This window comes from Triplophysa dalaica, chromosome 2 (assembly GCF_015846415.1).
Source record: "Triplophysa dalaica isolate WHDGS20190420 chromosome 2, ASM1584641v1, whole genome shotgun sequence".
Classification (NCBI taxonomy): Eukaryota; Metazoa; Chordata; class Actinopteri; order Cypriniformes; family Nemacheilidae; genus Triplophysa; species Triplophysa dalaica.
Window position 1 is genome coordinate 18,821,263 of NC_079543.1, and position 18,502 is coordinate 18,839,764.

General features: G+C 39.0%; 1 protein-coding gene across 4 annotated transcripts; it reads left to right on the forward strand.

The window, feature by feature from the left end:
- The first annotated feature begins 2,208 nt into the window (after positions 1–2,208).
- On the forward strand, positions 2,209–18,479 carry lcorl (ligand dependent nuclear receptor corepressor-like). 4 transcript variants are annotated; one of them, XM_056764927.1, is made up of 8 exons: positions 2,209–2,419; positions 3,543–3,608; positions 3,732–3,811; positions 4,033–4,165; positions 4,542–4,757; positions 6,570–6,639; positions 11,859–16,204; positions 16,479–18,479. In XM_056764927.1, exons 1-8 carry the CDS (start codon positions 2,323–2,325, stop codon positions 16,490–16,492), a joined length of 5,022 nt encoding a protein of 1,673 aa, XP_056620905.1. In that variant the 5' UTR covers positions 2,209–2,322; the 3' UTR covers positions 16,493–18,479. The 4 variants fall into 4 exon arrangements, with proteins under 4 accessions (XP_056620905.1, XP_056620911.1, XP_056620925.1 ...); XM_056764933.1 differs by having other exon boundaries at positions 6,573–6,639; XM_056764947.1 differs by lacking the exons at positions 11,859–16,204; positions 16,479–18,479 and adding an exon at positions 7,367–11,602 and having other exon boundaries at positions 6,573–6,639.
- The last annotated feature ends 23 nt before the right edge of the window (positions 18,480–18,502 follow it).

An 18,502-nucleotide genomic window follows, 5' to 3' on the forward strand; every position in this document is an offset into this window, starting at 1 on the left:
CTCTGTCTGTCTTTGGCTGCGTCCAAATACCCCTACTTATGGTCTTTGCAGCTTTTCAGTTTCAGTTATACTACAACTTTTTAACTTTATATCTTTATTTATTCTATGTTTGGGGTACAGCTGCTTTGATACACTACAAATAAAGCACTGTGATAATACATCTGACTTGACTATATTATTAGATATATCATTTTGTAAGAAAACATAGTGCTGCACATTTAATTGGTGAAAACTTTAGAGTTATGTATTTATGTATTTTCAAAAGTGTTTTTTATCACATAATTAGAAACACCACATGTTTGCACTTGCTACGTGTATCCCGTCAGGTTAAAAATACTATATGCTCACTTGGGATCTTTAAGCCCACAAGAACACTTGGGCCAAAAACAGGAAATATGTCATATAGTGGTCAAGAGCAAAGGCCGCAAGTGGGGGTATTTGGACGCAGCCAAAGTGTAAGAGCGACTCATTGTAAACCCTCTATTACATTTATTCATTTGACAGAGGCTTTTATCCAAAGTGATTTACAAGTAGGAAAGCATATATATCATTTTGCCAACATGCTAAACAGTACCGTTTGTTTACAAGGCCATGCTACTAGGAGGATTAACGCTGGAGTAAGGAAAGGAGAGAATGAAGAACAACAAATTTTACCTTTTTCTATCATATTACGGATCATAAAGGCATTTCTATTCAATAAAATTGATTTAAGACTTTAAATTCATTTTTATCCATTAAGTTTAGGTACAGGGGGTAGGTGTAGGCCTTAAATATCAATAATGACCCAAACTTAACTTCCAGTAGACCTTATCTAAGAATCAATAAGTCAATAATGTAAATTAAATATAAAATAAATTGTTATATTGTAACCGAACAGAACATGGCCAGACAAGTGCATCTGATGTGCGTCTATAAATCCTTGGAGTTTGGGTTCCTTGCTGCTGTTGTCGTATTAGCTTGTTAACTCTGTGACTGCTCATAAGCTTTGCATTAGCTTTGCTTAGGGTTTTGTAAATTATGTTTAGCTGCAATATTAATGATATATATATATATATATTCAATATTCATTCAGTATGTCATAAGATAGATTTCATGGTATTATTGCAAATTCTCAATGCATGTTACACTCCTGTTATAATATTTTCTCTCCTGTTTAAGGGCCATTTATATGTAAACTGGAATGACATGACATGTTTACGCAATACCTGCCATAAATCATGTTCCATTATATGTCTTGTAGTCCCAGGAAGAGTTTAAAATGTAGCATTAACACCATGTATTATATTGTGCTGCATTCTGTATGTATTTTATACATTTAATACTTTTCGCTGGTTCAATTCTCAGTGTCACCAGGGAAATGACTGACGTGCCCTTGAGCAAGGCATCTTACCCCTGTTTGCTCTGCAGTGATGGCTGCCCACTGCACCTTACTTGTAAGTCGCTTTGGATAAAAGCGTCTGCCAAATGAATAAAAAAAAAAAAAAAATGTAAAACTGATTTGAAACATCACATCATTGTAACGCAACATAATATACAATCCACATATAAATGTAAGATATATAAGTATTAATGTAAGACCCTCCAATATAAAAGGCACCCATTTAATAACATGGAAGTGTACTAAAAATGTCTTTTTAAAATGCATGTTGATCAATACTCTGAAATATTAATACATTGTATATTGATCCAAACCAAGCAGGAGAATAGAAAATCAATTGGACGTGCAATGAATTGCAAAGCAGACATGTTCTATGCATGTGTACGTGTTTGTCCATGTATGGCTGTCCCAGACATAGATGCCCAGTTTGGCATTATCTCCATCTGTTCCTCAATATAGACAGTTGCACATAAACTAACACGGCAAAAGTGTGTGTGTCTGTGTGTGTTACGTGTGATTGGGAGGGGGAGGGTCACACATTTGGTGTTATGCATATGGAAATGTAGAGTGCACGCCTCAAATCCCCAATAGGACATTATGCATAATGTTTCCTGAAATGCAAATTGCCAAGAAAATATTAAAAAGCTAACCCAGTGTGAACCCACAAATAAAGTGAGTTAATGATTTTTGCGGTTTTAACGTATAGATACGAACAGAACATTTACCATGTACTGTAATTAATTAATCCAAATATTTGTTTTATTATAAAACGGTACTTTGAGTTTATCCACCAATTTTACAAAACACACTAAGGGGGATGGTTGTTTACATACGCTAAGCCCCGCCCGTAGACCGTTCTGACACGTGTCAATCAATCGGAACCGGGATATGGGTGACGCGTTGTGACGTCATGCTCAGAGCCGGGGGGAAGGTGGACGGACAGAATGGCGACCCAGTGCCGGAGCTCCAAATGCACGGCCGAAAGAAAAGGATTCCGGCGGGAACTCGACTCATGGCGGCACAAACTCATCCACTGCGTCGGTAAGAGCAAAGCCCTCCCCGTGCGCCGAAAAGCCTCGTTTGATCGCGTACTCCTGCGTGTGGACGTACCGCTCTCGGGCACGTCGTTCGCTAAGTCTCGCGCTCGGCTTCGCCCGTGTCTCGCAAGAGCTCCCTTCCCCCAGCCGCTGTTAGCTCAAGGAGTTGCTAAGCGAGAGCGTGTCAAGTTCAAAAATAACATTAGTTGAGTCGTCCTCCGTTGTGACCGGGGTAGTTTTTTAGAGAACAGTAAAAACGTCCGAGCGTGCAGGCTCCATTTTCTTTGTCCTGACTTCTTGATTCCTCGATAACCGACTTGCACCCACTGACCCTCTAAATACCGATGTACTACAAATCGCAACAAGATGCTCGGATAATCTCATGTTTATATTCCAGTTGCCCGGAACCCCTTGTTTGTCGTTATCCTTAAAGTAGTGCAGTCAAGTCATTCGACACTATCTACCTTTACTGAGCAAACCGGTTAGCTTTTGGTGAGATAATGCTGTGTTCAAAACAGAAAGCTTAACAGATATCGCGTATGTTAGTCGTTATTCATTGAACGTGGTAAAGCACAGGTGTTGACCTTTTGTTTAGCCGTGTTTATTAAGGTGGCCAATGTAAATCCACACATTCAGTGTTTACTTTACTGCATGAACAGAACACGCAATACACATCATTTACGTGAAACTGCGGTTGATGCTTCGCTTAAATGTAAGACGCCAAATAAACGCGTTTGTCTTTCAAACGTTATAATTATAGCCGTAGTGAAGGGCGTCAGTCAACGCGGATGACAGGTTTGGGAAAAGCGCTTCAAATCTTTGTTGTTACCTTTTGGTGAAGAAACTGTCATCTAACGTTGTTCTGCGTGTAAATTTGTTATCATATTTACTTATCGTTGCGTTAGAAAGACCGGAAATTTCGTATTACATACATTCGCTTGGAGGCTTATCAAGTGGTTATTTGCTTTTGCTGATTGAGGCATATAAATAAACCTGTTATTGTCCTAAAACATATATTAAATGTAATCTATACATTGAAAATATACCTTTTTGATTTTTTTTACCGGAAGACCGTTCCCCGAAAACGTGTTAGGATTTATTACTGATAATGTTGTCTTTGATTCCAGGGTTCGAAAGTATACTAGGGGGAATATATGGACCAAGACTGTTGCAGGATCTCAATATATTTGATGGTGAGTGCTATGTGCTGTTTTTGTGTGCATTATGTACTATTAATATGTAGTTTGTCATATATTGCATACTGTTCCTGTGCTACATGTCTGGCACTAACAGAAATACATATGATTCACTCTCAGAGTGTGAACCAGAGGCCGTGGATGATTGGTCTGTGGATGCAAACTGCGCATTTTGCAACCTGCAGCTAGAGAAACTTAATGTAAGTCAACCCCCAAAAGCCACATAAAAGGTGTGCTTGTCAAGAAAAGCCTGCTTGGCACTTGAATAAAGTCAATAGTTTTGTTTGGTTAGTACGCATTGTTCTGGGTGTTTATTAACAGAAGCGTAATCTCTATAGTAAAAAAGATCATGTGAGAGTATACCTAACACTTTGTACAGTTTGTCAGGAATTGTTAACTAACCATTAACATTTTGTGACAGGACCATTCATCAGCCGTGATCGTGCCCGGGTCGCCAACCCCTGCTGAAACCCCCTCACCTCAGGGCCTCTCCACCTCGGAAAAACTCCAGTGCCAAGCAGACAGATTCCTTTATGCTATATTTCGCAAGAAGGGTGAGCGTTGTTGTGTTTTTAATTCCGTTTTTAAATTCTGCAGGAGGGTGTTTGTGTTATGCACTTATCAATATAACACTATAGCCACTAAAATCAGATATTATTGATGTGTCTAAATAATGTATTATATAAAACATAGAGATGCACTAATGTATTGGCTGACAATGATTATTGGCCAATTTTCATCAGGTTAATACCAACTGAAAATGGGGTAGAGAGAGGAAGGATTAAAATTTGAATAACATAAAGAGTTGGTCAGCGTCAGTTCTGTATAGCTGGTGTATGCACGAAATGCTGCCTTATCACCACCAAACGTGTTTTTTTCTTTACTGCATAAAGACAAATGAGAGGTTACTTTTATTCTCCAATTTCCCAGAATTCCCTCAGAGCTGCGATTCCAGTATACCTTTGGTGGCGCAGGAGTTGATGCGCAAGATGATTCGGCGGTTTGCATTAGAGTACGCTTCTAAAAGTCAGGCTCACGAAGGCCTGAACGACCTAAGTGACAACTCTGAACGTCTCCCTAAACAACCGGATTCTGATGGGCCCTTGGACCTCACTGTCAGCCGAGCTTCCCAGGCCCTGCAGCAAGGTATCCACCATAAACAAATCATTAGTACTGAAATGGAAATAGCTTTTTGAGAGTACGCTGCCATGTACATATAGATTCTGGATGCTTGGAGCTGTGCATTGTTCCATCACTGTACAGTTCAGTCTCCGTTCGGTTTAGTTTTTCGAATTCAAATAAACAAGATGGTTTCAAAGAGGTGTATGTATTTCTTTACCTGTGATTAGGGATGTACAGTGCGAGACGTATGTCGCACATGCTACGAAAAAATTGGGTTTGTGCTACAAATTCAATTTAAAGATCCAGTGAAATCTAGCAGCAAGGTTGCGAATTGCAACCCACTGCTCACTCCACCCCATCTGCTCGAAACACTACGACGGCTGACAGAACATGATGGGGACCCGCGGTATAAGTAGATAGAAATAGCTTATTCTAAGGTAATAAAAACATAACACTTAATTGTTTAAGCTCTCTTAACACCTCTGAAGACATAGTTATGTATGCATTTTAGTCAATAAATCCTCCAAAAAATGACATGCTTGACCTTTAAAAGTGTAGCATGCATGCGATACAGTTTGGCAGGTGCATTAGACAGTGGCCCTTGTTTGTGTGAAGTGCGTTTGTCGTTGTGCCTGTTCATGTGTGAGGTTAACTAATGGCGCACCACTATTTATTTTCGTTTTTTTATTTCGTTTTTGGAATTAAAATTTGTTTTCTGACTGCATCAAGTCCATTGATCTAGAGCCCTATGATCTACATCAGTGGTTCCCAAATGGGGGTATGCGAAGCCCCAGGGGTACTTTGGGGTACTACAGGGGGTACGTGAGAGAAACTGAAATTTAGGAATAAATAATGAAAATCAAAAGTCAATAAATTATGATAATAGTATTGTTCTATGAAATGAGTACACAAATATGCATAAAAAATTAATTCATACATTTAAAACGCATTTCAATTTATAGGAGTTACTTTTTGAGACCCGGACCGGGAATCAGGAGCAGTGTCTGGGTGCGAAATAATGCAAGTTAGGAGAGGTTGCGGTTAAATGTTTAAGAAATGTTGATTTTCCTGAACTGAAAAACACTTATTTACCTTTAACTGTTATGACTAATACTTAAGCGATTTACATAGTGGCGTAAAGCTACATACGGAAATGTTTATAAGCAATAAACCTGCTTGGGGGCATCAGATATAATAACTGTCTGACTCTCATTTCACTGTATTTTAATGCAAAATGTTGCGGTCTGGTCAAGGGGTACTTGGCTTGAAAAAATCCTAAAAAGGGGTACTTAAGCAAAAAGAGTTTCAGAACCAGTGATCTACATGATGTGAGAAAACATGAAAGGAATCACGAAATCGGAATTCTACCATTGAAATATGTCCTTTGCATGTTCATGGGGGAATGAGTTGCACACTTTAACATGTTACAAACGGGACACTCGTGGATTTGTCTGTGTCTTGCCATACGAGGACATGAACACATGAACTTCATCTACAGAGTTGTTCCAAGTTTATTTTACGAGCATTTCACTGATTGAGTGAAGCTACTTTCAAAAAACTGAAGCTCAAGTGTCTTCTGTTTAAGTAAAGCATTGGAAAAACAGAAAAAAAATAATTTGGTTAAAAACAAATATTACATGACCCTATTTTATCCGTTTGTGTAATGTTAATGTCCTTTTTCAGCTACCTGTCTATTTATGTGATGACCAGCACCTTTATGTAGAAACGGTGCTATGTGCAAAAAAAGTTTAGTACAGCCCTGCTGCGGTCATCTTGTTTATTGGTCATTAGACTTTCAAATGTTAATAACTTTTTTTTATTGATTGCTTCTCAAAGCAGATGGAGTACTTGATCTTTCAAAGAAAAACTCTTCAGAAAATGCATCCGTTCAACGAAAATTTTCAGGGTGAGTACTTACTGTAGGCTTTTTTTGCCTTTACAAAGTTGTGTGTTTGATTCTTGTTTGTCTTTGTCCTTGTAGAACGATATTAATGTAATATTTGAATCAAGTAAAAATGAACATAGGCTTTTTATTGAAATATTTATTTTTTCTTTATGCACTTGAAATAGTTTTACTTGTGAACACTTCTACGTTTTTCCTTTTGCGAAGTAAAAATTCTCACACATTGTATTTTAATGTAGAATTTAGTGGTTGTTTTGTTGCACTGCCAAAGGGTTGACTCTTTTCTAACTTGTTGGAAGGTAACGTCACATTTGCAAACATTTAGAGGCTTCACTTGTTCCTCTGCGCCACCTGTATTTATTCATTTGTTTATTTATCTACTCGTTTATTTATGCAGTATTATTGTCAATTGAAAAATAAATAGGAGAAATACCCGAGTCTTACAAAATGCAGCTGCATTGCAAAGATACTGGAAGTACTTCTGTAGATGCTTGTCTTTCAGCACACGATTGACGAGAGACTGTCCTTCCAACAAGTATCGTTTGCATCCTAAGGCCAAAAACAAACAGTGTTTACCCCCAAACAACTCGGAGGCTTTGTGTTATACAGACAATTGAGAAACGAGTGATGTTACCAAAAGACAAGGCAGTAAAGGAGTGGACCCTGAGTGCATCCTGTCATTGGTCCGCTCACCCGTTCGTTTCTCATCCTCCCACCCACCTCCCCTTAGGAGACCAATCAATGAGGACTATTTGGATCGCAGCTCTGAGTTTGCAGAAGGTTTACTCTCAAAAGCCTTGAAAGATATCCGGTCTGGATCACTGGACGTTCACAAAGCAGCCATATTATACGGGATACCTCAGAAAACCTTACAGCTCCAGACAGAGGCCTTATCACCGGAGTTAAAGGCAGGAGGACCACATATTTTGGGTGAGAATGGCAGGAGTGCAGATGCGGTGTGGACATCCAGTGACACACGGCTTATCTTGCAGAAGGTAGCAGCCTGGGCTTGCTCGCAGTCTGAGCAATCTGAAGTAGGAAAATATACATTTCCACCACAAGAGCACACCGAGCTGAAGTTCCCGGCAGCGGTGGCCGCCTCATCGTACCTTCACCATCTAACCTTGCAGAGGATGGTCTCGCAGCTGCGGGAGCAGAACGACAAGCCTCTTGCCAGCTCCGAGCCAGCCACGCCGCCTCAGAGTCCCGTCACTGGGCCGGCGGTGCACATACGAATCCCTCAGGTACGCTTCAGTGCTCAGCCCAAAGCCCAGCTGGATCTGGCCGGCCTGGTGGACGCTCTTTACCAGGGCAACAAAGCTTCTGACGCCTCTGCTGCTATTAACAAGCTGAAGACCGTTCTCCCCAAACAGGGCTTGGTCGAAAGCAACTCGGGTCTTGAGTCGCATCTGCTCCAGGGTGACCTGCCTCCGCTGTGTCTGAACCTAAAGAACGCCTGCATCAGCGGAAGTGTAACAGACTGCGGAGACGACGGCGGAGGTCAAGACAAGCAGCCACGGAAGAAACGCGGCCGTTATCGGCAATACAACCATGACATCCTGGAAGAGGCCATAGCCATGGTGATTGGCGGGAAGATGAGCGTGTCAAAGGCTCAGGGCATTTACGGGGTGCCTCACAGCACCCTGGAGTACAAAGTTAAAGAGCGAACGGGCATGCTCAAGACCCCACCAAAAAAGAAACCCCGCATTGTCGAAGCACCAAGCTTGGGCTCTGGAAAGTCAGGGACAACAACCAATGCCTCAACTACTGCCTATAAACACTCTTAACTCAAAACCAAAACCTCAGCTGTTTCATAGAGATGGTTTTAACAAACACACATCGCCTAAATTACAGCCCACAAATTTTTTTCCTCTTTTTTTTTTTAACGTGCAGTCACGACCTCATTCAGACTCGGAAGATACACTTGAATTTTCAACCACAGGTTAAATGGTACATTTCATCAAATCGCAAAACATGCCTTTAAAAAACGTTTATTCAGGGGTTTCACTGTGGATATCTAAATGAATATATATATTTAAAATATTGTAAAGCACTGTTGATTTTTAAGTTGGTTTTAAAATGAAGAAATATTCAGGTTTTGTTCACACATAAGCTAATCTCAGCTTAATGATTGTTGTATGCATCTTACAAGCGATTAGTCTTTGTAGCGACTGGTCATTTTATTTCAAGTCTTTTAACACAGTATTTAATGTCTTATTTATCTCGACTGTGGGATATGTCCATCCTTATATGCAATGTGTTGCTGTAGGTACAAGTTTTCACTCCAGCAAAAGAACATTCTGTTGTTGAATATTAATGCTTTAAGTTTTGTTGTATACCAGGGATTTGATCAGTTTTGTTAGATAAATAAATCGGGACTGTTGGCAGATTATTGGAGTGAAAGCTTGGACCATCTCAGGCTCTTTATGGATGAGGCTTCCCACACTCTGCAGTTGGCGGGTTTTTCGTTCAACCATTTCTAGTTCTTCACACACATTACTTTAGTTTTTCTTTCCACTTCTGCAGATCTGTGCCGCAAATCATACGAGGCAAGTTGGAAATGCAACGTAATGCATGTCAAAATATGATGCACTTGTGCAAAAGCTTGACTGCAGTCTCTGTGAATGTGTTTAAAAATGAATAATATTAGATTAATATTTATTACTTTACAGTGCTTTGAACTACTGGAATTGTCCTTACAATATTCACTTTGCTGCTTTAAATTCCATATTTATATCACATGCTGTTCTTTACACTAAAGGCATCGTTACATTATCCGTCCGCTGTAACCAAAACAGTTCGGGGTCATTTTCACACTCCGTGAACAAAGAGGTTCAGATTAGGGCTCTGCTGATCTTGGATCAAAATTTCTCCTCGTTCCCAATTCCATGATGCACTCATCTTGGGACAGACATGCAAAGCCTAATCCGGGTGCTCCTCTGAATTGCTTTGTTTTAATGGCCAGGTTTCTGTAGTTTTGCTGCTCTTGCTTAACTGTTTTCATGTTAATAATTAGCTTTTAATGACCTAATATACGGTTTCACTTTATGATAGTGGTAATGCATTCAAGTCAGCATGGATCTGTTTTTTTACAGAGTTTTAGAGACTCTTTTTGTTGGAAGATTCAGTTGCACTTTACAAAGATGCACATATACTTGTGATCGGGGTCATGGGGTCTGATTCCTACATGGAAGGATATGGCCATATGTTGATATCCGTTTATCGTAGTATGTTGTAGATTTCTGATACGCAAGTATAGCTGCAGTGCTTTGCAGAGTGTAGCTGTAGCATTATGTGAATTTTGTGATTTGAAGCTTTGGAAATACGCAATTTTCCATATGCAATGTTAATGTGTTATCTTTGTGTTGTGAATGTTCTCTACGTGGTTTACCTCTTGTTTGTATGAGTTGAACGACCCCTTACAAACATTTACTGATATATTCTTAAATTTAACTTTGAAAGCATTTATTATAAACTACCCTGAATGTTATTGACAGCTCTTTAACATAAAACAGTGCCTGCCCTTTTTGCTACTTCTCGAATACTTAAGTAGCAGTTTTACAGACAAAAACCTTTGAAAAAGGAAAATATTTATATACCGCTGTGGATCATATGAAATCTCTATTGTGGATTTCTATACTATTACTTGCGTACAACAGTTAAATTGTTATTTTTTTTTTAGCCGTAAATGTGTTGAGGGCCAGCCTCCTTTTTAATGTAAACAGTAGTAGTCTTTTTGTAGTGCCGTACTCTCTTGATTTCTTTTTATTGAATATTTACACTTGTTATTGGAGACTATTGGCCCCCCTTATTTCACACTGTTCTCCTAATATTAGTGTCCTATATAATCCCAATCCAAAATGCATCAAATATTCTCAGGGTAACCACAATTCTATGAAAATGATTGAGTGTGACCATGTAAGAGCTGATCTTTTCTATGTAGATAGGAGCCCTTTGGATTCAATTCAAGAGCCAAGTATGGCTGATCCAAAGCCCTTTTCTAGACGAACAATATGTTTTCTCCCATGTTGTGTGTTCGAGAATGGTTATGGTTAAAGAGAGGCTTAGTGTAAAATTTAATTTGAATCAAAATTTAGCTTGGAACACAACACAGTTTGGCTTGATTATAGAAGATTAATAATTAAGATGGATCAAAATCAACTATTTAGACCTTTTTAAGTCTTTATAATTTAATTTATAACAGTTGCAGGAAATGAATGATTTTGCAATCGGTTATTTATGCATTTACTTGTTGCACTAAGGTTGCTTTTGTAATATTCCCTCAAATCCTAATATTAAATTGTGTTGTGTGTTCTTTTCATGTAATCGAAATATGAAATTTAAATGTGTTGGTTTTGTATCGAAGCACTTTTGCTCTAGCATATTGATTTGTGTTTTACTGCACTTGCATGCATTAGTGAGTTCATTGTCTTGTATTGTTTCTCAACATGTGATGTACTCCAGTCAGGTTAATTTCTATTTAATCTTTATGAATTTTGGATCAACTTGATAAGGTGAAAAGTGATGTCCTTTTAACATGTGTTTGAAGTATTTATATTGGTGTGGTATCTTTTTAACATTTTAGGATTTTAAGGCTAATCGAAATTTGCATACATCAGCAATTCAATTAATTGTAAAGAATGCAGAGTTAGAAGATGCAGAACTGAGGCATTGTTTTTTTTTCTGGTAACTATTTTAATTTCTTTTTTTAAACCGTTTCACCCCAAATCCCCCAACACCTACTACCGCCAAGGGGTTCATAGTTATTTTAGTTTAAAAATAGACAAGTCATCTGTGATTTTTCTTTTGGTTTTGTCTTATCAAAAAAAACCCCGCAAATTGATCAGGTTGTCAAAGAATCAGGTTTGATAAAGGAATTCAATTCATGAAGTTTTCCTGAGTTCAAGCGTTGCTACAATCGCCATTTTTTGCCTTCAAGTTATCAATAAAAACGTTCTGTGTACAATTTTGTTTGCCCTTTTTTCTCCTTTATTTTTTAATACATGCTTGCTTTTAGAGTTGGACTATAACGTCCAAATTGCTGTACATGTTTGTTGCAGTTTAGTGATTTACAAATTGAATGAAATGGCTTTTGCTATTCAGTGTTTAATCTTAAATCCTCTTTAACCTCTTTATAGGACTAAAAAGTACTATTAGTTGTTCGCATTTGTGAAAAGCTAATTAAATGATTAAGTAATTATTAACCTCATTTATCTATATAGTTCCTCAGGGCCGAATGAGGAAGACCAGCCCAGATTGGGGAAGAAAGATGATTCTAAAGCTCCAGAGCCCTGGAAAGCTACTGTGTTGGAGAAGGTCCTGTTTTCATTTTGTCCCCGCCATAGACTGCTGCTTCATCACATTTTAAAGGACATGCAGGAAGAGTTCAACAACTCTGTAACTCTGCGGGACGTTCCCAGACGACAGTTCAAAGCTGAGTCCCTCTGCTGCCACGCTGACAAAAAACTGCTTAAGGAATCCCCTGTACTTGCATTAAATGACTGCTCTGTAACTGCTGGCACTTGTTACAGAACAGCTTGTAGATTTTCAACATGCACTATTCCTCCTATATGTGTTTGTCTGAAGAACATTCATAGCCATTCTTGCCAAAATATAGCTGTGGCATGTGTTGGCCAAGTTATGTGTTCTAACCCCACTGTCTGTTGTACTCATTCAAAAATACCCTTGTGCCAGTATCACCAAAATAGTGATCACGCCTATGTTTGTTGTACAAGAGGTGCCCCAGACTCCAGTCAGAACAACTGTAACTCTCAAAATAGATCCAGAGGAAGCCGTAGCCCCTCTCCACCACCACTCTCACCAAAGCCTGTGGACACAGAGGGTAAAATGACTTTCAAGACCAGCATCTTCCACCTTCAGGACTGCAAGACCATGAACATGGCACCACCTTCTCTCCTACCTCACAGAACAGAGGATGAAGACCCATCTTGGCACTCCAACACTCCTATTCATGCGGAATCTCCTGATTGCGACAAGGTAGTGACATCTCATACACAAGCAGATAAAGAGAATGACCAGTGTGGATCTTTAATAGGAGATCTAATGGAAAGGGTCACTGAAAAGCTCAGGAATATCCAGCCATCAGAGAGAGAACAGAGCCTTGCCAGTCAGATCTCCAAGACAAGAGATGATACACATTTGACAGAGATTATAACAACTGTACTGCACAACAGCAGCGACAAAGATTACAACCTCAATGATCTTTTACAACAGCATGGACAGCGATCCCCTCAAACGCGTTCCCGTAGGAGATTGGACACTTTAGAGGCCACAAGCAAGTCAACTGACCATTTGTCATCAAGAAAACAGAGCTTACAAATCAAAAACAACTTGGCAAGACTTAGTCCATCAAATTTTAGGACTAAGATTGGGTCTGAGAGAAAGAGGTGTCTAAAAACTATTACTCCTTCTACATACTCTGGTGTTGAACAATCTGAAAGCAGATTAGTGGAAAGGGGATCAAAGACTGTGAACACAGAGCTTCAAGAGTCCAGTGGAAATCTAACCACACAAAATGAAATCCAGATTAATCAAGAAACTCAACCCTATGATGAACTATCGTCTCTCGATGAAAGTACAGAAGTACAAGCAACTGACCTTCACCAGAGGGTGAAAACAAAAACCTGTCAAGAAACAAGTCTAACTGTTCAAGTTGGAAGGTCCAGACGAAATATTGTTCCCCCTCAGCGTTTCTCATCCTACGTCACTGAGCCAAGAAAAATGTATTTTGCAGCTTGTTTTTCAGAAAGTATATTCATCAAGCATTTCCCTGAGGACAGCATTTCAACACCACATTGCTCCACAGACGAAACGTTACATTCAAGTGATATACCGGCATTAATATCAGAAGATGAAAGACAAGGCTGTGATGTGCCTCAGAACAAGGCTTTAGCGAAATATGACATTTTGGGCAAAGAGACCATTTGTGAGCATGGAAATTGTGGAAGTAATCCACACAAAACGAGTCCAAAGAAAAGGAAAATGCTCCAGAATTCCACATCCCCATTAAAAAGATCTAAACCCTGTAGTAACAGTCTAGACACTGTGTCAAGCACTCCTACTGAAACTGTGCCTAACTCTACTACCACAGAGAGTGTACTACATGCTAAAGAGAGCCAGAGAGTACTGAAATACAATAGTCCAATAAAGCTCATGTTTGTTTCCTCTGAGACTAGTGAAGATGGCATAAAATATACACTCAAAGCAGCCACCTCTGGTTCAAATTCACAAGAAGTGTTTGATCCGTGTGTGGAATCCTCATGGGAAGGCTCTGTCATTGATAAACAAGTTCAGGATTCAGGTGAGGTCATTGAACCTGATCTTGAGGGTTCACTAACAGAAGTTGTTGCATTACCACCCAGTTGTTCAAACAGTGAAAGCGAAAATCTTGAATCTATACAAATTGCACATCAAACATCCCCAGTAAAAAGACGACCTGGCCGCCCTAAAAAATTAGGACCACATATTGTGAAGTCTGTGAAACGTCCTATTGGAAGACCTCCGAAACCCAAAATGACAGATTCGGATGAATCAATAGGTAAAACTGGACCCAGCGTGGTGGATCGTAGAGCAACTGAGATTTCTCAGGAAGACGGAAACAAAAATCTAAAGATTACCATAGTGTATGGAAGATCAAGAAGGGCAAGGAGAGTCGTTTCTGAGGACTTTGGTCATTTGTCAGTGTACCAGAATGATTGTGGGTTATCAAATGGTGGCAAGTGCAGTAAAGCAAGTTATGGAAAGAAAACTAGCAATGATCAAATAACCAAAGAACAATTAAATGACCTCCATTTTGTTATGCCTGTTGAAGACAAGAAATCCACAATCTCTTCAAGCTGCAACATTAAATGTCAAAGGCAGAGTGACGTGGCCATGTTTAGAAAACCAGGAAGACCTCCTAAGGTCAAAATTTCTGGGATTTCTGTCACGGTCAACTCAGAATCACCAAGGCAAAGAAAGATACACATGAAAAGGGACACAAAAGATTTGCATCTGCTCCGAAAGAATCTTGTCGAATTTCAACCTTCCAAAGATAAGACATTGGATACTCCTACTGACAGTCCCAAGGATGCACTGACTGCACCTGGAAAATGCCCTCAGAATCCCAGACGGCCACTTAAACCTGTGAGACATTCTGTTCGAGAGCGCAAACCCTCCATTTATTTGCTTCATTCTGTTGCTACTGCCAGGTCCTGCGCATTAGTTCGCAGGTCACGAAAACTACTGCTAAATAAGGCTAGCTCTGAGGCCAGCCATCCTACAGAGAGCAAACGTGAAGACCCCTCAAATGATGCACTTTCCAAAAAGACCAAGAATGTCAGTTGCATGCAAAATATTTTCCGTTTTTCTGCAGTTTCAGTTGATCCAATTTTCTCATCAAATGACCAGGTTAGGTGGTGGCCCACCTCCGCATCACCTGACACCTTGAATGAAGAGTTGGCCAGAAGGATCAGGTTAATGTCCAGTACATGGGTGTCGGATGTCCGGGAGGCCAACAAAGCAGAGATCCAAACAAGTGCTAAACCAAAAACCCACGAGAGGCTTAATGGTACTGCTAAGAAATCTGCCGTCAAAAAGCTTTTTGACCAAAACTATGACATAGACAGACTCTGTTCTTGGTTTATGCAGACCACGGAAACTCAGTCCCTTGCGATAGTCAAGAAAGCAAGTGTGAAGGATCCCAAGGAAGTCTTTCATTATAACCCCAGCAGACCCAATTACAAAGTGAACCTTTGCCCGAGTCCACAAGCAGAGCGCCTCAGGCAGCACGTTAAAAAATTTGCAAAAATTGTCCCAAAGAGTCCGTCAATGCACAAGAAAGAACAAGAAATGTTGCGCAGGGCAAGGAGGTCACAAGCTAAGAGAAACCTCTTTAAAACTCGCCCAATTAAACTGAGAAATGACATTGGGGAGCAGATGTCTAGGTCTAGAACCACATGGCTTGTCTACAGTACAACTTTACTCAGAGCCAGATTAAAGTTTCAAACTAGGACCAGAAAAACCCGTCCTGATAAAGTGCACAAAATCTTCAGTGGCGAGATGAGAACAAGGACTACATGTGCTCGTACTATTAAATTATTTAAACAGAGGCATAGCTTTGTTAATAACACACCGATTATGAAATTGCGCAATGCATTAAAGGCTTCATTAAAATACCAAGGAGTAGTCAGAACTTCTCGGAAGATGCTCGGGAATTTGAAGGAAAACCCAATCTGCTCCAAAAGTTTGAGTCCTGAATCCCTGAAGGAGTGCAGGGTGTTTGTGAAAAAGATGAACTCCCCAAACACAAAGTCAATGACAGAGGAATGTAACAATTGCACAACACACTCTGATGGTTCTTCAGAACAAGAGAATGAGAGAAATGGGGACATTGTGGTGCAAGGGGTACTTAAATCACCTGTACCCTCATCCCCAAAGTGCACAGGAAGAAGAAAGAGAATCAAGCGGAAAAGCTACAGCACAAGTCCATCTCTCCCGTCCAAAATGCTCAGACAATCAAGGAGCAGCAGAGGTGTCCTGGGAGCAAAGTGGTGTGATTTTGTGCTTGGTAAGTAATAAAGCATTATTTCACAGTTTATACTGAACATCATTACGTTCATTTTATGTGATATAGATTTGTAGCTTTTTAAGAGTAGTACTATAACTACATTATAGGTATATTATTACAGTTTAGCCACATTGATATTTTTATATTATCACACTTGTATTGAGTTAACCGATTGTAATTTAAGACTATTGTTTTTATGAGGTAAAAGGCAACAAACATTCTGGATTCTTTTAAATGAATCAACTCTTTTTGTCTTCCTTTTTTCTTTTCACAGGGTCTTTGAAATAACTTGGAGCAAGTTTCCAGCAAGACATTCTCTTGAACTCTGACATACTGTGCCTTTTTAAAAATGGTCTGGCTGAGTATCACAAGCATTAAGACGCGCAACCTCAGCAAGCGACATGTAGCAAAAAAACTTAAGACACTTTTTGCACTATTTAAATGTATTTTGTTGTTTTTGTGTTTGTAAAAGGTATGGTTTCCTTTTAAAATGTCCCACGGTTTTATTTTTGTGGCAGACCAGAGGTAAAAATGTTGGTTCCAAGAATTTGGATGGAGTGTGAAAGGTTACATGAGCTGAATGTTGTGATATTGGAGTCTCGTAGTAGAACTCTTTTGAGCCATCTCCTGTAAGGCAAACGTAAAAGTTTTTTTTATTTCTCTACATTTTACATTATTTTTAGTTGTAAGAGCTTTTTAAATTAGATTCTTTGCAAACACTCAAATGTTTAAATCTGTGTCTAATAAGTCTCTTGCTGTAAATGTTGGTCAGTGAGACCTACGGCAGAAAACCCAAAACTGTACCCTCAAAATGCATTATAAACGGTGCTGGTAGATGCTACTTTTAACTTTCCTTCAGTATGTTTGTAGTTTGTAACAGCTTCTGTGAATTTGAACTGTTTGTCCAGTTCTTTTGAGCATTTATTTTGTTGATGTTGCACTACCGAACCCCAAATGTTACCATTTTCCTTTCACATACTACAACATTTTTTATATGTACCCCATATTTTGGTGCAATGTTTTACTCTCAAAGACAAATTCAAAATTTTGTTTACCTATTTTAAATTAAAAGCCTTTAGTCTGATACAGAAGCAAATATGCTCTGGTTGTTTCTTTAATACAAAACTTTTGTTTGAAAATCCTTGACACCTACCTCCTGAATCTAATGGCATGGTGGTTATAACCTAAACGGCTATTGATTATCCTAGTGATGCATCATTCAAGAACCTTGTCACTGTTCACTGAGCCTGTATGTTTGGTCTGATTCTTCTCCAGTTTATTTATTTAAATACCGTATTATTAGTCCTATTTTTAAACTGCTGTTGTTCTGACAATTTCCTTTTTGTGGCTTTAGGTTTTGTTGAGGTCACCTGAATTAATTTAGGCTCTTTGTAACAAGACTAGGCTATCTGTGCAATAAACCTAGTCAGTGCTACACATTGAGAAAATAGATGCATTTGGGACAACGTTCTACGGAAAAATTCCAATGTAGCTTATATTTGTTTATTCTCCTAGTTCATTCATGAAGTTATTTGTGGAGTAGATTGTGTTTCATTAGAAAAGGCTTTATTTTCTAACAGTGTTTCTCAACCAGTGGGCTGGTTTTCCACTAGGGCGTCTCAAGACACAACCAGCATTAAGAAACTAGAATTAAATTAAGTTATACCATGGATACACACCTTCCAGAATACTTGATTCTGGAAGGTGTGTATTAAAACCTTTTAATGCACAGGTAGTAAAGGATGGTTCTTGGCTTCCACATGCAGCCTAGCCATGGATTATCACTAACATATTTCATAGTGCTTTTTTTGACAAATATACGTCTTATGCTAAGCTCTACAATATTTTATTGGGTAGAAATTTTCTGAGGGGGGACTTTGAAGTCAAAGGTTGAGAAACATTCTAGCTTTATCAAGTCCCAGCTCTGCATCCTGTATACAAAACTTGCACCAACATGGAGGCTTTTGCACAAATGTGAGCAGGTTTAAAGCCCTCTATGGTTTTAAAACATGAATACAAGAGTGAGTTTGAACATTTTGCATTTTATCTGTATACTTATGCCAACCATATGCTGGAGTTTGTTACAGGCATGGTCAGGAGATCTTCTGTATATTATTTTATGCCTTTTTGAGGTTTTGGCCACTGTTACCGGTGCTATATGTTGTACATATAAACGTATATAAATTATATACGCATCTTGTATTTTCTCAAATGTTTTTTAATACTTGCCTTGAAGTGTCTTGATCACTAGAACAATAAAAGCTTTTGCAAATGAGTGATATTTTTGCTTTTTCCATA

Excerpts from the sequence above, each read along its gene's own strand:
- lcorl (XM_056764927.1), top strand. The coding sequence starts at position 2,323 with ATGGCGACCCAGTGCCGGAGCTCCAAATGCACGGCCGAAAGAAAAGGA. Across the intron at positions 3,609-3,731 it reads GGATCTCAATATATTTGATG|AGTGTGAACCAGAGGCCGTG; the intron begins GTGAGTGCTATG and ends ATTCACTCTCAG. Across the intron at positions 4,166-4,541 it reads TGCTATATTTCGCAAGAAGG|AATTCCCTCAGAGCTGCGAT; the intron begins GTGAGCGTTGTT and ends CCAATTTCCCAG.